Genomic DNA, 21,161 nt, shown 5'->3' with positions numbered 1-21,161 from the left:
TGAATAAAATAAGTACACAACCTGTGTCACTACCACCCAGGTCAGGAAGCCCAGGCCATGCTCTTTGCACTCATAGTCGTGTTGGTGGAGAGGGTCCGGTGGAAAAGGTCAGAACGGGGGAAGGAGAATCTCTCTCTCCCTAACTTCCATAACCATCTAGACATTGTATTTTTTTTAAAGATGTAATTGATAAAAAAAAAAAAAAAGATGTGATTCATTTATTCATGAGAGACACAGAGAGAGAGAGAGGCCAGACACAGGCAGAGGGAGAAACAGGCTCCATGCGGGGAGCCCGATGTGGGACTTGATCCCTGGACCCCGGGATCACACCCTGAGCCAGAAGCAGGACACTCAACCGCTGAGCCACCCAGGTGTCCCTAGACATTGTACTATTTGACTTCTACTTCTAGACGTTCTCTAAGCACCAGGGCTGAGTCAGTTGACTTTTTTTTTAATTCCCCAGTAACCATTACCAGAAGAAGAAACCATTTTGACACCTAGCCTCACTGACATTAACATCCACCAGGTTTTATTTCCTGCCTCCTGCCCATACCGGGTGGGGGATCTTGCCCCATATTTCATTTTCAATTCACAGACAGATGACTGTGGCTTCCTGAATGACAATGTGCAGGAGCAGCATTTGGCAGTGCCTTTTCTTTTCTTGCTCTACCTGCCAGCATTGGGCTTATTACTCAAAAAGAGTAATTGCATTTTTGCACTAAAGAGTGATGCATAAATGGAATATGGGTAAGAGAAGTTATAATTTAAAGGTTTTCTGAAGGAATCCTAGAAAGAAATGCTCTTGGAGAGTGAATAAATCCTCCTCGATTTCAGTGCTTCTCAATCTTTCTAGACCTCAACCCAAAATGTAAGAGATACATTTTACATCACCTGCGTACATTCATGCATGGATACAACTGACCCAACCATTATACAAAACAGTACTTAGCCTCAACTGCATGAGATATACTCTGGAATTTTGTCCCACTTTCTTCTGTAAAAATGCTGGTTGCAGGGGCACCTGGTTGTCTCAGTCGGTATTGCCAACCGACTCTCAGTTTCAGGGTTGTGAGTTAGAGGCCCACGTTAAGCATGGAACTGTCTTAAAAAAATTTGCCACCCACAAAAATTGATTTCATGATTCCTTAATAGGTCTCAGCTCACAGTTTGAAAACATCATACCCATCTAAACATTTTATCAGTCTGGTATTTCCATTTCGCACATTGTAGCGTAACTGCCTACACTTACATCCTACATTTCGGAGAAAATCTAGTACCTGAGATCTGACAAGTGGTGATTCTTCCAGATTCTGCGAGAGCAAAACTTAAGGAAAACTCACCTCAGCCTTCTGCTTCTGCTGCCAACAGGAGACTGATAAACTCAAGGTTTTCCAGACCTAAAAATTAACCTTTGTTCTGCGGTAGACTTTTTTGAGGGAGGGAAACAGGAATGTTTTCCAGCTCTCTCTTTTTGTGCAAGTTCAGAATTGTTTGGGGGTTTTGTTTTGTTTTTTGGTTTTTGGTTTTTGGTTTTTGGTTTTTCATCTTCTCTTGGATCTCCTCCCTTCTCTCAGTGGCTCTTCAAAGAGAGTTTTTCAAGTCCACGAAACAATGGAATGACTCAAGACCCAGATCTGTAACCTCCTTGACCTTGCCGCCCTCTCAGCTAGCCGCCTCCCCCACCCCCAGCCAAACGAGGGACCCCAGGAAAAACTGGGGGCAAAGGATGCAAATAAGAAGGGGAGTAGAGAGAAGGAAGGGGGAGCTAGGCGGCTAGTCCTGTTCCTTCGGCTTTGCTGGGTGGCGATCGCGGGGCGGGAAGGCTGGCTGCGTGGGGAGTGCTGGCCAGCGCCTCACCTGTGCTGCGCCCCGGGCTCGCGCTTTCCTTTCACTTTCTCAGGTCGCCAACCCCCGACACCTGGGGACCCAGCGACAGCTTCCACCGCGGCCCCGGTGAGGCGGGAGGAGGAAAGGCACACGGAGGACGGAAAGGGAAAAAACTAGGAGCATAAAGTAAACATTACCTGCGAGCAGAGGTGAGAGAGCGAGCCAGGTAAGCAACAGGTGAACCAGGAAGGTGAAAGCTACGGGATGCGGGATGGAGGGCACCTGCGGTGGGCACTGCTCATTTCTCTGGTGGGGGGGGGGGGGGGCAGAGGCCAAGGTAGCAGGGGCTTTTGTCCAAACCCTGAGCCTGAGAACTTACTTGGGGGAGGGGGAATGTGGAAGGAAGATTCTTGCTCAAGTTACAGTGATATGACACCGGAAGTGGAATGGCCTTTATTTGAAAAGCCAGAAGGGAAAGAGTGGTTTCGTTGTGTCTTTTGTCTGCTGGGTCATTTGCCATAGGTGACTTCAGAGGCGTCCAAGAGAGGTATGGGATACTTCTTCATCCATTTAAAGCTCAGGGTTTTCATACACGGTTATGAATCTGGGTGCTTTTTAAAATTGTGTGATGATGCAGATTTGTCCTTTCCTGACTTTAGAGAAGACCAAAAAATGAAACTGGAAGAAATGGGGAAGGGTGTCATAAGGCAGGAGCAATGTGAAGCATGTCAAATTTAATCATCAAAGGGATAAGTTTCCATGTATTTTTATGAAACATTGGATGAGGAGACCCAACACAACATCATGTGAAGAACAGTTGAAAGGCCCAGGGATATTTGCCTTGAGCGGATATGCTTGCTGCCTCAAATATCTGATGGGCTGTCATGTGGAATAGGAATCTGCCAAGTGCTGGCACAGCACGAGGGGCAACAGATGGAAACCCCAGGGAGATAGAGTTCAACCCCATGTAAGTTAGAGTTGGACATGCCAAATGGATTTTTTTTTCAGGAGACTGAATTCCTTGTAATCAAAGATATCAAAGCACAGGTGGATATTTAAGCAGAAATGCTGAGGTGGGAATGAAGTTTCAAGAGATTGTGTTGATCACTGTTCCCCAAACCCAGAGGGTCATCAGAATCACCCACGGAGCATGTGCCTGTGTGTGTGTGGTGCGTGAGTGCGTGTGTGCGTGTCTGTGTGTGTCTTTAAATATGTTTAGTAGATCTGGGATAGGCTCTAGGAATGTATCTTTCTAATTATCTCCTCTAGTTGGTTCTGACATAACCAGTTAGTTTGGAAAACACTATCTTTAGACACGTTATTTCCCAGCCTATAGTAAAATATGTCAAAAAACACTTGAAAACCATAGTTTTCATTTTGGGTTGTTTTTTTTTTTAATTTTTATTTATTTATGATAGTCACAGAGAGAGAGAGAGAGGCAGAGACACAGGCAGAGGGAGAAGCAGGCTCCATGCACCGGGAGCCCGATGTGGATTCGATCCCGGGTCTCCAGGATCGCGCCCTGGGCCAAAGGCAGGCGCCAAACCACTGCGCCACCCAGGGATCCCTGGGTTGGTTTTTTTAAGCGTATTTATTTTTAAGTAATTTCTACAGCCAACACGGGGCTTGAAGAACTCACGACCATGAGATCAAGAGTCACATGCTCTACGGACTGAGCCAGCCAGGTGCTCCACATAGTTTTCATCTTAAATATTCTCCAAATCCTAACTTCCTGGTCAAGAAAACCAGAAGAAAAAGGCCACGTCACTCTTCCCCAAACTGACTTCTCTGTCAAATCTTGTCGGTCCTTGTTGTTGGTTGCCTGGACGTTCTGTCTTCCACAGTTGGGGGGGGTGGTTTCCTCCCTGTGTGAAGCGGAGACAGGATGACACCTAGGCATGACCTCCAGCTGATGAATGCCCGGAGGCTCGCCTCTGCCATCCTCTGGTTCTGGGCACTTGATAGAACATGGGGGATCTCTTGGCCTCAGTGACTAAGATTTTAGTGAATGCTGTCATCCAATAGTGTTGCTTGTGTCCTGGGCCCAACAGAGAATGGCAGTTAAACTCTTCATTTCAAAGGAATGCCAACTCATGTAGGCAGGTGTGTGCCTGTGGGGGAGGTTCCCTCGCACCTGGCCAGTAATTAGTGTCTTTCTCCCACAAGAATGCAAGTCCTCTGAAGGAATAACCTCCCTTTCCCTCATCCTGTCCTACATCCCGAGTGCCTAGAACAGTGCCTCATTCACTAAAGAGATGCTGGATTTCTTTTTTTCTTCCTAGGTCTGTTCTAGGTGGCAGGAGCCATGCAATTCTCCAGCTCATCCAGAGCAGCAGATGAGAATTTTGACTATTTGTTCAAGATTATCCTCATTGGGGACTCCAACGTGGGGAAGACGTGTGTGGTTCAGCATTTCAAATCTGGGGTCTACACAGAGACACAGCAGAACACGATTGGGGTGGACTTCACTGTGCGCTCCCTTGAGATTGATGGCAAGAAAGTAAAGGTCAGAAAAGCACAGGGTTGGTTCCTCTTCTCTTGGCTAGAGTGCTTGGGTTGTTGTTTTATTTTTTTAAGATTTTATATATTTATTTGAGAGAGAGCATAAGCAGGGGGAGGGCCAGAGGGAGAAGTAGACTCCCCACTGGGCAAGGAGCCTTATGTAGGACTCCATCCCAGGACCCCGGGATCATGACCTGAGTCGAAGGCAGATGCCCAACCGAGTCACCCAGGTGCCCCTTAGCTAGAGTTCTTAACATCAAAACACATCCCTGGGGAATAAAGGATTTAAATATAAAAGATGAAAGCATAAGAATACCAGAAAAAATAATCATTGGAATATTTATCTTTATCATTGTGGAATGGAGAAATTACCCTTTTTAAAAAAAGATTTTATTTATTTATTTGAAAGAGAGAGAGAGCACAAGCAGGGGTTGGGGGCGCAGAGAGGGAGAGGGACAAGCAGACTCCCTGATGAGAGTGGTGCCCAATGCAGGGCCGATCCCAGGACCCTGAGATCATGACCCAAGCTGAAATCAGACACTTAACTGAGTCACCCAGGTGCCCCAGGAAATCAGCCTTTTAAGACAAGAACTCAGATGCCATGAAGGAAAATCACAACTATCTAAAGGCCAAATTTATATATCTCTATATAATGTTATAAAGGTCATATTTCTACATTCACAAGAATACTGTAAACAAAATTTTAAAAAATGACAAACTGGAGAAAAATATTTGCAAATATGGAACTGACAAAAGGCTTATTTCTTTAATGTGAAAGAGCCACAATAGATATCTAAGAATAACAACCAAACACAAAAAGTAGGCAATCTACAGATTGTACGAAATTGCTATTTCATAGTAAGTTCGATAGAACTAGCTCAGAAATTTATGTCAAGTTGTAAAGGTGCCCATCCTTACTCATAATTTTAAAAGTGCAAATTTGAATAACAGTGAGAGACTTTTACCTATTTGATTAGAAAAGATCAGAAAGTGTTGGTGAAAATGTAAAACACAATCTTGCTTCAGATCTTGACTAAGTAAAAACAACAGTAAAAAGACATTTTGGAGGTAATTAGGACAATTTTAACATATTAGATGATACCAGGAAGTTATTGAATAGCTGATTAGCAGTGATGGTGGCATTGTGCTTATGTACGAAAATGTGCACTTTTGACACAAAGGAAGTGACATAAAGCCTGGGATTCACTTTAAAATAACACCTCAAAGAAAACACAAGAGGCTGGATGAAGCAAGAGTGCTGGAATCTTGATAATTACTGAGTCTGGGTGATGAATATATGAGGGTTCCTTGTTTTATTCTCTCTAGTTTGGGGTACGTTTACAATCTTTCTTTAAAAAATACGTTGTGGGATCCCTGGATGGCACAGCGCTTTGGCGCCTGCCTTTGGCCCAGGGCGCGATCCTGGAGACCCGGGATCAAATCCCACATCAGGCTCCCGGTGCATGGAGCCTGCTTCTCCCTCTGCCTGTGTCTCTGCCTCTCTCTCTCTGTGACTATCATAAATAAATAAATACCTTTAAAAATTTTTTTAAATAAATAAAAATAAATAAAAAAATAAAAAATACGTTGTATAGGGGCGCCTGGCTGGCTCAGTCAGTGGAGCATGCAACTCATGATTTCAGGATCATGAGTTCAAGCCCCACAATGGGTGCAGAACTTACTTGATGAACTAATCAATTATTAATGAGTACATTTTATAAACAGTGTGAGACAGTGAACAAACAGGTACCCTCAGATATAGTGGGAGGGTGTACAAACGGATGCCCCCGTGGGATGGCCATTGAAAAGGCATTACTTGGGATCCCTGGGTGGCTCAGTGGTTGAGCACCTGCCTTCAGCCCAGGGCATGATCCTGGAGACCCGGGATCGAATCCCACGTTGGGCTCCCGGTGCATGGAGCCTGCTTCTCCCTCTGCCTGTGTCTCTGCCTCTCTCTCTGTGTGTGTGTGTGTGTGTGTGTGTGTGTGTGTGTCTCGTGAATAAATAAATAAAATCTTTAAAAAAAGAAGAGAGAGAGAGAGAGAAGGGATTACTATTAAAGACACTCCTAAAAAAAAAAAAATAAAAAGACACTCCTAGACATAAACAGCTGAGTGGTCCTTTTTTTTTTTTTCTTTTTTTTTTTTTTTAAGATTTTATTTATCCATTCATGATAAACATAGAGAGAGGCAGAGATACAGGCAGAGGGAGAAGCAGGCTCCATGCAGGGAGCCTGACGTGGGACTCGATCCCAGGACTCCAGGATCATGCCCTGGGCTGAAGGCAGGTGCTCAACCGCTGAGCCACCTAGGGATCCCTGAGTGGTCCTTTAAAATCAGAACAGTTCAGCCAGCACCAGCACCTTGAGCAGGTTCAAAGGTAAATCCCAATATCTAGACAAAGGGATGTTGGAGGTTAAAAAACAAGATCAAGAACACCAGACTCATAAATAAATAAAATCTTTAAAAAATGAAAATAAAAAATAAAGGGATGCCTGGGTGGCTCAGTGGTTGAACGTCTACCTTTGGCTCAGGGCCTGATCCTGAGGTCCTGGGATCGAGTCCCACATCAGGCTCCCCGCAGGGAGCCTGCTTCTCTCTCTGCCTGTGTCTCTGCCTCTCTCTGTGTTTCTCTCATGAATAAATCAATAAAATCTTAAAAAAAGAAAAAATACATATATATATAACAGCAGACCCAAGACATTGGATACACCTCTCCAACTAAAGCATCCCTTAGATGGTGGCTCCAAACCTGAAAGCACACCCAAATCATCCTGAGGACCACACGGAAACACGGATCCCTGGGCCCCACTCCAGACCTACTGAATTGGGGTTATCTCGAAGTGAGACCCAGGAACCTGCTGTTTCCAGACAGCTTAGGTGAGCAAGCTCCCGGCAGGCAGGCCTGGGAACTCCTGATGCGAACCCCCTTTCCTGCCCTTTTGCAGATGCAAGTGTGGGACACCGCAGGTCAGGAGCGCTTCCGGACCATCACTCAAAGCTACTACCGCAGTGCCCACGCGGCCATCATCGCCTACGACCTCACCCGACGGTCCACCTTCGAGTCTGTTCCTCACTGGATCCACGAGATAGAAAAATACGGAGCGGCAAACTTGGTCATTATGCTGATTGGTATGGCCTTTTCGAAGCATTTAGCTTTTCTGTCCTGTCCCCCTCTGCTGATGCTCAGCTTTTATATGCTTCTGACGGCAAGGGAACGGGGAATCCTAAACGTGCAGGCGGTGGACGGGACCTCGGAAAGCGTTTGGCTTAGAATTCCCATCAGATCCACTTGAGAATGGGGGGTGGTGGGAAGGGATGCGAACTTGTTGATAATACAGATTCCAAGGCCCACCCTAGAGTGTCTCCTCCCGGACACCTGGGATGGGGTCCGGGCTTCTCTATGAAGACATCCCCAACTGATTTGATGCAAACGTGTGTAGACCACACGGGAAATACCCTGCAGTCTGAGGCTTACAGTATCAGATGGGCTTCAAATCCCCAAGGGAGCCACTCCGAGGCGGGTGACTGACTATCCGTGAATGACTCCCTACACCTGCTAGGACCCTAAGCCAATTTTTTTAAAAGATTTTATTTATTTATTCATGAGAGACACACACAGAGAGAGGCAGAGACACAGGCAGAGGGAGAAGCAGGCTCCCTGCGGGGAGACAAATGTGGGACTCGATTCAGGGTCTCCAAGATCACGCCCTAGGCTGCAGGTGGCGTTAAACCGCTGCGCCGCAAGGGCTGCCCCCTAAGCCAATCTTTTTTTTTTTTTGTAGTAAGTTTATTTTTTATTGGTGTTCAATTTGCCAACATACAGAATAACACCCAGTGCTCATCCCATCAACTGCCCCCCTCAGTGCCCGTCACCCCTAAGCCAATCTTAACGACAAACCACCATCAAAATTAGCAGCAACTTCAACCGCACCAAGGAAACTGCCAGCTTAAGACGTGAGCCGTCCTATTGAACATTCAGACAGTGTAAGGTTTCCATCCCTTCTCTGTAGTTTCAGTTTTGCAAACGGAGCTGCCTTTTCCTTCCTCCTGTCCACACGGCTATTAACCAAGTGGCTGCTAAATTTTGACATGATCGTTTAGGCCCTTGCTACTCAGAGTGTGGCCCACGAACCAGCAGTTACCAGCTGAGGTTTGTTAAAAAGTGCAAGCTCTCAGGCCCCATCCCAGGCTTAGTAAATCAGAAGCTTCATTTTAAGAGGAAAAGAGATTCATAGGCAAATGGAAGTTTGCATAGCACCAGCCTAGACAGCTGGCTGTGAGACTGACAAAGAGCTAAACGTATGGTGTTTAATGGCTTATTCATCCTCTGACGAGCATGGCCTAGCTCTGCGGCCGGCAACCCTCTGAGCCTTAGTTCCTGATCTATAAGATGTGACTAATACTTAGTGGGTTGTAAATATGTAATGAGATACTGTACATAAATTGCTTAGCAGTGCCTGGAACCAGGTAAATTCTTACTAAACTATAGGATTTGTTCTAGGAAGTTTGTTTGAGGATCTGACTCATCTCTGTTCCAAAGAATTCAGGGCTTATGGTGAGGGGGCGACTTCCTAGGACCCAGGAGAAGCCAGAGGTTGAGCCCCAGCCAGAGCAGGAGCCAGTGGAGCCAGCCCCCCCTCTGACAAGCATCCTCCTCTCAGGACCTGAGCCCTGGGAATCAGCCTCCTTGCACTGTATTGTGTACCTGTTTTCCCTCCCTCAGAGCTGTTTCTCACTGCAGGAGTAGTGGGGGCTGCCCCCATTTACCCTGGAATCCTCACTCATGGAGTTTCTGACATCATCCCCCCCTCACTCTGGCCACAAACCTCATTCTCTCAGTATCCGCTTGCTTCACATTCCTCAGAAAGGGAATCCCACTGCCCCCGTTCCTTCTTTTCATGGCAAAGCATGACCCAGGCTGCTGGCCTAACCAAGGATGGGCGGGCCTGGGGCAAGGTGCCTACCTGAGACCAAGCAGCTGGGCCCCAGTGGAGAATCAGTCACGGGATGCGAAGCCTGGACTCGGGTGGGGCCCTAGAAGTCACTGGCGTGTATAGCCCATTCATTATTACTGGCACATCTAGCCCATTCATTATTACTATCAGGATTCCAGAAAGGACGTTTTGCTTCATAGTTCGGCCCCTGTCCTATGCACAGACTTGAAGGGAATGCTGCCTTGGAACTCATGCTGCTCCTCCTAGCTTGAGAAACAAAGTCATTCCAAGAGCCTAGAGTGGCTGCCTCCTTCCTGCTGCATCAGATCAAAACCTCCAGATACCATAGTCTGTTGCCCAAGTAGATGCCCCTCCCTCTGGGTCCCCTCCTTTTCTCAGAGGGGCTTGTCCCACGTGGCAGACACCAGGGAAGAGGGATTAGCGAGGCTTCCCCCATGGAGGGCACCTTATCTCTCTGGGAGGAGTGAGGTGCCTCTCTCCTGTAGCTTCTCACCCCAAGACTCCCTTTGGGATCAGAAACTTTCTTTTTTTTTTTTTTTTTTTTTATTTATTTATTCACGAGAGACACACAGAGAGGCAGAGACACAGGCAGAGAGAGAAGCAGACTCCATGCAGGTAGCCTGACATGGGACTCGATCCTGGGACTCCAGGATCACTCCCTGGGCCGAAGGCAGCACCAAACCGCTGAGCCACCCGGGCTGCCCCTGGAATCAGAAACTTTCATAATTTGACTTCTGGTATAAAGGATGCTTCTACAAGCAGAGTTCAGAGTTAGAGAAATAAACACTGACCCTGTAAAGACCCATATTTCTTCCCCATCAACCACTTCTGGGAAGCGCGAAGGAGGATGCTCACCGAGGGGTCCTGCATCCTTCAGGATAGCTGCTTCCAAAAAAAAAAAAAAAAAAAAAAAAAAAAAAAAAAAAAAAAAAGGATAGCTGCTTCCTGAGGAGCAGGGCCCCAGCCATGGGGTGTGAGGACCAGGAAGGTTGCTAGGAAGATGCTGATGACAAGTGACACAAAACAGCCGGCTCCAGGTGCAATTCTGAGCCCTCTCCTGAGTCACTGCATGTAACTGGACTTTGGAGTCAGGTTTGGGTTTCGCTCTCCCTCTCTGCCCTTCTCCTCTGCACTTGGACTCATTACTCTCTCTAAATTTCCACTTCCTCCTCTACTAAACTGATACCTGCTGCAGGTGTGTTGTTGGGTTGGTAGCTACAGGAAGCACTTAGCGCGGTGCTAAGATCCCAGTGAGGGGAAGCCGTTATTTCCTGGCGGAGCAGGTGAAGCTCCTCTGTGCTGGCCAGAGGGGCTCCGAGGCCCACAGCCCACGAGGCGTAGCTCCCAGAGAAGAGGCACCCAAGGGTGAAAAATGTGCATCTCACTAATCACACTTGGGGTTTTCCCAGGAAGGGGGACTGGATCTCTTTTCCATTAAATTCCCGTGCTTCTCACAATGAAGTAGTCCTTCCTCCAGGCCTGGAAGCTGCTGGCCCCCAGGCCCCCTCCCTTCTCAGCTCTCTTTGGAAGACAACACCCTTTCTCCAAGGTGCTGGGCCTCCCTTGCTGACTCCCCCCAGCGCCCTCCTGAACTACTAGTTCCTCTGCCACAGACACAGATGGGGACAGGAGGGATGTTGCAGGATTTCCCGGAAGCTCACAGCTATGGTGGTTTCATAGCCAGGTCTGTGGCTCCTCACAACCACCTCTGCCTCACTTTGTCACTGGTCCTAGAAATCCCCCCAAAGATGATCAGGATGTGTCAGTTTATCATGTGCCCAATCCCAAGGGCTGACATATTGGGTCCTCCTGTTTTCTCTCCGTGGCCTCCTCCCCTTAGTCTAGAAAAGTCAGCTGTGCTGCTCCCTCACAGAAGTGTCCTCGCCCCCTTACTCTATTTCTTTACACAAGGGTACTCTCTCTCTCACAAGTTTACTGCAGCCCCTCACAGACATTTACACAAATGTCAGAGAGAGGCTTGGGCACTGATTTCTACTGCTCCTCCTCTCCGGCCATTTACAGGAAGATCAGCCCCCTCCCCCCCCACTTAGGGTCCCTCTGTTTCAAATCCGCGGTGGCCCCCATTGCCCTCAAGAGAGCATACAAATTCCTGCGCACAACAGACAAGTGCCCTCCCTGCTTTCCTCCCAGAGGAGGCTGGCTCTTACCCTTTTCTCATCCCTTCTGCTGTTTGTGACCTCCTGGCTCTTGGTACTCTCCATCAGAGTGAGGTGTTCAGGAGCCAGCTTCCTGTTATAGGCTATACAGGGTGTTCTCCTAACTTCCCTGGGCACCTGCTGTGTGACCCCTTAGGACTTCAGGCAGACCTTCCCCTTAAACTGCTCTTGTATTTCCAGGTCCACAGTCTCTCAGCAAAAGCTCTCTATGCCTAAGATATAGGCGTTCTATGTTACACAACACCCTCAGCATGTCTGGGCCAACCCCCCCCCCCCCCAGGTCAAATGCATGAGTGTTTATACAGTGCACTGAAGCGTGTGAATGGACATACAAAGCAGGGTGAATGAAAACTTCAGATGCCAGTTTAAGGCAGACTTTACTGTCAAAGGAATTACCAGAAAACCAGAGTTTCTGAGCTTTTAGGATTTAGGAAATGTGGACCAGAGATTATATGCCTGTACTTCTACCAACTGTTACTATTCACCTGGTCCTTGACGTATATTATTTCATGGCCTATCTTGGATCAGAAAATTCTGGTACAGGGCAGCCCCGGTGGTGCAGCGGTTTAGTGCCGCCTGCAGCCTGGGGTGTGATCCTGGAGACCCGGGATTGAGCCCCACGTCGGGCTCCCTGCATGGAGACTGCTTCTCTCTCTGCCTGTGTCTCTGCCTCTCTTTTGCTCTCTCTGAATAAATAAATAAATAAATAAATCTTAAAAAAAAAAAAAAGAAAATTCTGGTACAGTAATTTTTTTTAAGATTTTATTTCTTTATTCATGAGAGACACAGAGAGAGTTAGAGACACAGGCAGAGGGAGAAGCAGGCTCCCTGCAGGGAGCCCGATGGGGGACTCGATGGGGGACTTGATCCCAGGACTCCAGGATCACACCCTGAGTTGAAGGCAGATGCCCAACCGCTGAGCCACCCAGGGGTCCCCTGGTAGTTACCGAACTGTGTGTGTGTCTTGTCTCCTTGACAAGATGAAGAACTCCTGCGTTCAGGGCAGGGCCATCTCACTGGGCACCCAACACGCAGCACTTAGCAAGCGAGGACTCAGATTGCAAGTGGCAAACACACAGTTTCTCTCCCTTCCACCGTGTGACCAGCTCGTCCTGAGGTGTGCGGCCCCCAGCTGTGGAGAGGCTGGGCAGTGGACAGTCAGTGCTCTAACCTGCTGTGGTGATGGGGCAGGTTAGGGGAGCAGGTCATAAAAGGCAGACCGAGGGCAATCAAGCCCAGAACCCACAGCTCAAAGTGAGGGATGCCCAGGGTAGACCCGACTCCCAGCTCAGGGACTCCCACTCCTACATCCCTCCCCCCACCAAGGGGCTCTCACATCTTCCTTCCAGAAGCAGAGCTTAAGCCTCCCTGGCTGTAACTATGCATGCAGCCGTCTTGAAGATGTGTACCTGGGTCAGTTTGCAGTGGCTGCTGTCATAAATACCATAAACAGAGCAGCTTAAAATCGTGGGCAGGTGTTCTCTCTCAATCCTGGAGGCCAGAAATCAACTCAGAATCTCTAGGCCCAAATCAAGGCTCTGGGGGCACTAGGGGAGACTGCTCTTGGCCTCTTCCAGCTTCTGGCGGCTGCCACCATTCTTTGTTGTGGCCGCAACATCCAGCGTGCACGTCCTTCTTCACCTCACTTCCTCTGTGTGTGTAAAGTCTCCCCCCACCCTGCTCATCAGGATCCATGTGGCTGTATTTGGGGCCCATCTGGTTAATCCGGGTTTCTCTCCCCATCTTGAGATTCTTCATAACATCTGCAAAGACCAGAGATTAGAACCTAGTCTTTGGGAGTCAGTTTTCAGCCCACCACCGTAAAAGCAGGCAGGCAGCGTCTCAGACTGAACACAGTTGGAAGGAAGATTCCTTTGGCCCTGAGCCAACGTGGCCTGACAGAGGGACGGAGTCCTGCAGCCTGTGGCCTGGGTCTGCATGAGCCACCCTCTGGCCTGGGGCCTCCACACTGGCCAGCGGGGACAGAGGGCAGCAGCCAGACTGCCGTTAGCTGTGCTCCCTGCGGTCACTCTCACCAACAAGGCCTGAGCCCTTTGTCAGCAATGTGTGTTACAAACACGTTTTTTATCCTGTGGGTGGCTGTGTCACTCTCCTGATGGTGTATTTGTTTTCTGAGATTTTAGTTTTAGGGCATATGGTTGGCTCAGTCAGTTAAGTGTCTAACTCTTGATCTCAGCTCAGGTCTGGATCTCAGGGTCGTGAGTTCAAGTTCTCATTGGACTCCACACTGAGCGCAGAGCCTACTTAAAAAAAATTTTTTTTGGGGGGGCAGCCCCGGTGGTGAAGCGGTTTAGCGCCACCTGCAGCCCAGGGTGTGATCCTGGGGACCCGGGATCAAGTCCTACATCAGGCTCCTTGCATGGAGCCTGCTTCTCCTTCTGCCTGTGTCTCTGCCTCTCTCTCTCTCTCTGTGTCTCTCATGAATAAATAAATAAAATCTTTAAAAAAATTTTTTTTAATTTTTAAGTAATCTCTTCACCCAATATGGGGCTCAAAAATTTTTTTTTAAGATTTTATTTATTTATTCAGAAAGACACAGAGAGAGAGGCAGAGGGAGAAGCAGGCTCCATGCAGGAAGCCTGATGTGGGACTCGATCCCGGGACTCCAGGATCATGCCCTGGGCCAAAGGCAGATGCTCAACCAACCGCTGAGCCACCCAGGGATCCCGTGGGGCTCAAATTTACAATCCGGAGACCAAGAGTCACATACTTTACCGACTAAGCCAGCCAGGCACCCCTACATAAATATATATTTTTAAATATTTTATTTATTTGTTTGTTTGTTTATTTGAGAGAGAGAGCTTTACTTATTTATTTATCTATTTATTTGAGAGAGAGAGCATGAGCAGAAGGAGGAGCAGAAGGACAAGGCACTCCACACAGAGCATGGAGCCCGACATGGGGCTTGATCTCACAACCCCAAGACCATGACTCGAGCTGAAATCAAGAGTTGCCCACTTAACCAACTGAGCCACCCAGGTGCCCCTAAATAGACATTTTCAATTTCAATGTATTTCAATACATCCATCTTTTCCTTAATGATTATTATTTCCTGTATCCTATTTAGGAAGTTCTCCCCTGGGCAGCCCTGGTGGCTCAGCGGGTTTAGCGCCGCCTTCAGTCCAGGGTGTGATCCTGGAGACCTGGGATCGAGTCCCACATCGAGCTCCCTGCATGGAGCCTGCTTCTCCCTCTGCCTGTGTCTCTGCATCTCTCTCTCTCTGTGTCTCTATGAATAAATAAATAAAATATTTTTTTAAAAAAAGGAAGTTCTCCCCTAATCAAAGTCATCAAGATACTCTTAAATATTGCATTTTGGAGCAAATTTTCCTTCTTTCTTTTTCTTTCTTTCTTTCTTCCTTTCTTTCTTTCTTTCTTTCTTTCTTTCTTCTTCTTTCTTTCAAGATTTTATTTATTTATTCATAAGAAACACAGAGAGAGAGGCAGAGACACAGGCAGAAGGAGAAGCGGGCTCCATGCAGGGAGGCTGATGCGGGACTTGATCCCAGGACCCTGGAATCATGCCCTGAACCAAAGGCAGGTGCTCAACCACTGAGCCACCCAGGTGCCCCTCTTTCTTTTCTTTTCTTTCTTTTCTTTTCTTTTCTTTTCTTTTCTTTCCTTTTCTTTTTTTTCTTTTCTTTTCTTTTTTCTTTTCTTTTTTCTTTTTTATTCTCTTTTCTTTCTTTCTTTCTTTCTTTCTTTCTTTCTTTCTTTCTTTCTTTCTTTCTTCTTCTTTCTTCTTTCTTCTCCTTTCTTCCCTCTCTCTCTTCCTTCTCCTCTTCCTTCTCCCCCTCCTCCTCCTCCCTCTCTTTTAATTTACTGTGACTTTTACCTTCAGATCTGCAATCTACTCAGAACTGATTTTGATGTGCGGTGGGGTGTATGGACCACATCCTTGTAATTTTTCATATTAAGAGCTAATTGCGGGCAGCCCTGGTGGCTCAGCGGTTTAGCACTGCCTTCAGCCCAGGGCCTAATCCTGGAGACCCAGGATCAAGTCCCACGTCGGGCTCCCTGCGTGGAGCCTGCTTCTTCCTCTGCCCCTCTCTTTCTCCCTGTGTCTTTCATGAATAAATAAATAAAATCTTAAAAAAAAAAAAAAAGAGCTAATTGCACCAGTGCTATTTACTAAAAAGTCAACCTTTCCCACTGCTCTGTGATACCATCTTTCTGTAAAAGGTGCATGTATCTGTGAACTTGTTTTTGAACTTTTAGTCTACTCTGCTGATCTATTTCATTTGTTCTCCTGTGGGGCAAAAGTGCTTTGGACACCACCACGGCTTGTGTCCTCCAAAGGACCAGATATATAGTGTATCTACGGTACTAAATTTTCTTTTTTTTTTTTTTTGGTACTAAATTTTCATGAGATCTATATACAAATGTTCATAGCCACTCTATCATAATTGCTGAAAACTAGAATCAACTCCATTTCTTCAAATGGATGGACACTTAAACTCTGGTCCACTCATACCACGAACTATCACCCTGCAGTAAGAGGAATAAATTACCAACACATACTTGGATGGATCTCAGCGGAATTACCCTGAGTGAAAAAAGACAATCTCAAAAGGTGACACCCTGTATGACTCCATCTCTGTGACATTCCTGAAATAACAAAATTGTGGTGATGGAGAATGGATTCATGGTTGGGGGTTAGAAGTGATGGGAGGTTGCAAAGCAATGGCATGAAGGAGCACTCTGTGTGATGGAACTGTTCTGTATCTTGGCTGCAGTGGTGGATGGAGGGATGTACACATGTGATAAAATCACACACGATTTTACACGTGCACACACATGTGCACACACACTCCTTTGCAGGAGTGCACTGTGTAACTGCTGAAATCTGCAGAGGCTTTGTGGGATGTGCCAATGTTCATTTCCTGATTTTGAAGTCGGACTATAGTTACCCAAGAGGTTACCCATGGGGAAGTAGGGGGAGCGGTACTTGAGATTTCCCTGAAGCACCTCCTTCAAACACCTGTGAGTCTGTAATTGTTTCAAAATTAAACGTTTTAAAGGCTTTCATGGTGGGGAGGGTTAATTATGGGGAAAAGGGATCTAAAAAGGCTCCTTTAGGGGAAAAAAACAAGTTGAGAAACACCAGTCTGGCCTGTCTTAATTACTGTAGCTTTGTAATCAATCCTGATGTCTAGTGGAACAGACCCCGTAGGAGAACAATTTTACCTTGAGATTCCTGCCTCGGGATCCCTGGGTGGCGCAGCGGTTTGGCGCCTGCCTTTGGCCCAGGGCGCGATCCTGGAGACCCGGGATCGAATCCCATATCAGGCTCCCGATGCATGGAGCCTGCTTCTCCCTCTGCCTGTGTCTCTGCCTCTCTCTCTCTCTGTGACTATCATAAGTAAATAAAAAAAAAAAAAAAAAGATTCCTGCCTCAGAGGAATCAAAGTCCGATGACTGGATGAATGTGGGGTTGAAGTGGAAAAGCAAGAGAGATGGGTCACTTTTCCTTCTGTAACCAGTCCTGGGCCAGGCTCACAAAACCCCTCACTGAGCTTTCTTTTCTTTCTCTTCCTTTCTTTTTTAAATATTTAATTTATTTATTCATGAGAGACACAGAGAGAGGGAGACACACAGGCAGAGGGAGAAGCAGGCTCCATGCAGGGAGCCAAGGTGGGACTCGATCCCGGGACTCCAGGATCACGCCCTGGGCTAAAGGCAGATGCTCAACCGCTGAGCCACCCAGGTGCCCCCCTCACTGAACTCTGGGGTAACTTGGAATGTTCTATAACTCTGAGGGGAATAGCAATAGTTACAGCATGAACTGCACACTCACAGTCCGCATCCTATTGTATGTAAGGGTTAGCTAAGTCCTGCATTTTCCATTCTATGTCTTTAATCCAGCAAGTCCTTATCACCATCTCCTCAGCTAGACCCCCTCCCACCACAGTTTCCAACACTTTGTGGTTTGGAAAAGAGCGGAGGGATCCCTGGGTGGCGCAGCGGTTTGGCGCCTGCCTTTGGCCCAGGGCACGATCCTGGAGACCCGGGATCGAGTCCCACATCGGGCTCCCGGTGCATGGAGCCTGCTTCTCCCTCTGCCTGTGTCTCTGCCTCTCTCTCTCTCTGTGAGACTATCATAAATAAATAAAAAAAAATTAAAAAAAAAAAAAAAAAAAAGGAAAAGAGCGGAAAGAGAAACAAGATTGGAAGGAAGAAGAGAGAAGATCAAGAGACTCCCTCTGGGTCAGTCTTTACCTTGTTAGACCTAGAAGGAATGATGGCCCCTCCTTCCAACACGGAGGCTCCACCTGTCTCTGCCAGTAAAGCACACACCTCCCACCCCCTTCTCACGCCTCCTAAAGATCACATTTGATTTTTTTTTTTTTACATTTGATCATTTGATAGTGATTTAAGACAGCAGCTCTGTTTCCATCCACCAGCGGTTTCATTTTCAGTAAATCTGCCCACAATTGCTGTTTATGATGGAATCATATGTGAATATTGCCCAACGAAAATGTTTCTTTTTAAAAATTTTTTAAAATATTTTATTTATTCATGAGAAACACAGAGAGAGAGGCAGAGACACAGGCAGAGGGAGAAGCAGGCTCCCTGCAGGGAGCCCGATACAGAACTTGATTCTGGAGGACCCCAGGATCACGCCCTGAGCCGAAGGCAGGTGCTCAACCCACTGAGCCACCGAGGCACCTGAAAATATTTCTTTTAAAAGTTCATTAAAAAAAAAAACAAACAGGGGATCCCTGAGTGGCTCAGCGGTTTGGCGCCTCCCTTGGGCCCAGGGTGTGATCCTAGAGTCTGGGGATCGAGTCCCGCGTTGGGCTCCTTGCGTGGGGCCTGCTTCTCCCTCTGCCTGTCTCAATCTCTCTCTCTCTCTCTCTCCCTCTCTCTCTGTGTCTCTCATGAATAAATAAATAAAATCTTAAAAAATATATAACAAGCAAAACAAAACAAAGACCAGATTCAGTTTCTCAGTGGAATATTTGCTTCTCTCTCCCTCCCAGGGAACAAATGTGACCTGTGGGAAAAGCGGCACGTCCTGTTTGAGGATGCCTGCACCCTGGCTGAGAAATACGGCCTCCTTGCTGTGTTAGAGACATCTGCCAAGGAGTCTAAGAATGTAGACGAGGTCTTCACGCTGATGGCCAGGGAGCTGATCGCCCGCAACAGCCTGCACTTACTTGGGGAGCGCACCCTGGACAGCCCGGCCCCGGATTCCAGGCCCGTCGTCCTGGCCCAGGACCCGAAGGAGAAGACCCACTGCATGTGCTGAATATGTTCACGAGGCCGGTTGCACCCACCGGTGCCGCCTCTGACACCCAAGGCAGCCGGGTATCCTGCTGTCCACCACCTTACATCTCAGACCAAAGCCCAGACTTGGCGCTGGTCCTTAACCCTTCCCGCCCCATAGGGAGCAGTTTGCCTCGATTCACACCAGAGGCCAGACCTGCGGACTCAGTGAAGCAACACCACTGTTTCTCTCCATTCTGCTGATTCTACTTAGGACTCGGGGAGCAGGGGTAGGAAGACAGGTCTGCTCCACGTTATCCTTCCATTTGTTCTCCCCAACCCTTCAACCATTTTCTACTGAATTTTGCTTCTCACTGGAAGAAGAGGGTAGTGAAGGAAAGAATAAAGGAGGAATATCAAGAGAGGGGAGAGGATGTTTAGAACATTCCAGCTCAGGCAGGAGGGATGGGAAAAAAGCCTGCAGTGATAAACTGTTAACTGTTGTTACCTTTTGCTTCCTGATGGTCACACCTCAGGTCTTTTGTTTGGGGAGCAAAGCGTTTCACATAAAGACCATAAATACCGTCTTGCCAAATGGTCAAGAGCCATGTGATGGAGACAGAGGTGGATCTCTCTTTATCCTAGTTGGGCTGATGTGACCACCCTCCTAGAATGTGGGAGATGCCTACGATTTCTTTCTAAAATACCAGATTAAAAAAATAATAAAAAAATACCAGATTATCTGCTGGATAAAAACTCACTTCTGAATTGAAATTCAGTTGGCTCAGAGATGAATATCAAGCCAGTATTGACCTCACTGTGTGGCCTGTGTGTGTGCTGTGTATCCTCCAGAACCTGTGAGTAATAAACATTGTTTTTTCAAAGTTCCCTGATGGTTGTTGCTAATGCACATCTTGTAATCATAAGAACCACAAGGGCAGGTCCAACCGCAGCAAAGGCTCTGAATCAGGAGAGGTCTGTGTGGACTCACCTCTCAGTACTATGGATAGGCTGAGACCAGCACAAAACGGGTAGCCACTAACCATGTGTGTGGCTCTTGAATACTTGAAATGCGGCTAATTCAAGTTGGAGATGAGCTCTTAGTGTAAAATACACACCAGATTTTGAACACTTAGTACAAAAAAAAAAGTTTAAGGAGTCTTACAATAATTTTATATTGATTATATTTTATAATGTTATCTTATTTTATTAAAGATTCTATTTATTTATTTATTTATTTGAGAGAGAGAGACAGGAGAGAGAGCAAAGAGGAAGAGGGAGAAGCAGACTCTGCTGAGCAGGGAGCCTGACCAGGAGCTCAATCCCAGGACCCTGGGATCACACCCTGAGCTAAAGGCAGGCGCTTAACCAACTGAGCCACCCAGGAGTCCCTGAAATGATATTTTGGATAAATTAGGTTAAAAAACATATTATTAACATTTCACCTGCTTGGTTTTCTTTTGTACTTTTTAAATGTGGCTACTAGAAATATTCTGCAAATATACATATGCAGCTCACACCATAGATCTATCAGACAGTACAGTAAAGCAATGCTCCTCAAAGTGTAGTTCACCAACCAGACATATAAGAGTGGCCAGGGGACACTTGTTACAGATTCTTGAGGCCCCTCAGTGACGGACAGAATCAGAATCTTTTCACAAATCCACATCCACCCAAGCCTGCCCGGTGCTTCTTCCCCACACTGAAACTTTCAGATGCCTAATGTGCAGAGGCTGGGGGCTTAGGAGGGAGATCATAGAGAATTAATTAATCTGCCTCTGTGTCTCTCATGAATAAATAAATAAAATCTTAAAAAAAAAAAGATTTTCAGAGGAGGCAAGCTGCAGACAGTCCTTAAGAAGGGTAAGGAAGATTGAGTAGGTCAGGGGAGAGAGTCAGCAAAGAAGAAAGAGGCTGAAATGTCTCACAAATTTCCCTTCTTTTCTGCGTACATGGATCACAATACTCTGAAGACCTCATCAGCTTCTGGGGTTGTGCATTTGGGGGATTAGTTGGATTTAATATATTCCTTTTTTAAAAAAAAAAGATTTTATTTACTTATTCATGAGAGACACAGAGAGAGAGAGAGGCAGAGACACAGGCAGAGGGAGAAACAGGCTCCATGCAGGGAGCCTGACGTGGGACTCGATCCCAGGTCTCCAGGACCACGTCCTGAGCTGAAGGCAGACGCTCAACCACCGAGCCACCCAGGTGCAGCGGGATTTAACATATTCCTGTCAACAGGGTGCACGTGTGAGAACAAGGCCACTGAACAGCAGCAACCTGTCATTAGCCAGCCGGGGATTCTGTTGAAATTATAGTCCTTGGACAGAAACCCTCAAGTTCCCTGAACAGGCCTTGAAAGTCTCTCCAGTGTGGGGTGGTGTCATTAGCGCCGCCTTCAGCCCCGGGCGTGATCCTGGAGACCCAGGATCCAGTCCCACGTCGTCGGGCTCCCTGCGTGGAGC

At 47.1% G+C, this 21,161-nt stretch overlaps 1 protein-coding gene across 4 annotated transcripts; it reads left to right on the top strand.

The window, feature by feature from the left end:
* The first annotated feature begins 1,224 nt into the window (after positions 1-1,224).
* On the top strand, positions 1,225-19,581 carry RAB19 (RAB19, member RAS oncogene family). Of its 4 annotated transcripts, none has more exons than XM_038559404.1 (5): positions 1,225-1,386; positions 1,575-2,036; positions 4,110-4,333; positions 7,277-7,460; positions 18,468-19,581. In XM_038559404.1, the coding sequence occupies exons 3-5, from the start codon at positions 4,133-4,135 to the stop codon at positions 18,734-18,736; spliced, it is 654 nt and encodes a 217-aa protein (XP_038415332.1). In that variant the 5' UTR covers positions 1,225-1,386; positions 1,575-2,036; positions 4,110-4,132; the 3' UTR covers positions 18,737-19,581. The 4 variants fall into 4 exon arrangements, with proteins under 4 accessions (XP_038415332.1, XP_038415330.1, XP_038415331.1 ...); XM_038559402.1 differs by having other exon boundaries at positions 1,226-1,386; positions 1,575-2,053; XM_038559403.1 differs by lacking the exon at positions 1,225-1,386 and having other exon boundaries at positions 1,512-2,053.
* Positions 19,582-21,161: the final 1,580 nt, after the last annotated feature.

This window comes from Canis lupus, chromosome 16 (genome assembly GCF_011100685.1).
Source record: "Canis lupus familiaris isolate Mischka breed German Shepherd chromosome 16, alternate assembly UU_Cfam_GSD_1.0, whole genome shotgun sequence".
Lineage (NCBI taxonomy): Eukaryota > Metazoa > Chordata > Mammalia > Carnivora > Canidae > Canis > Canis lupus.
This window is presented reverse-complemented; position numbering and strand designations above follow the sequence as displayed.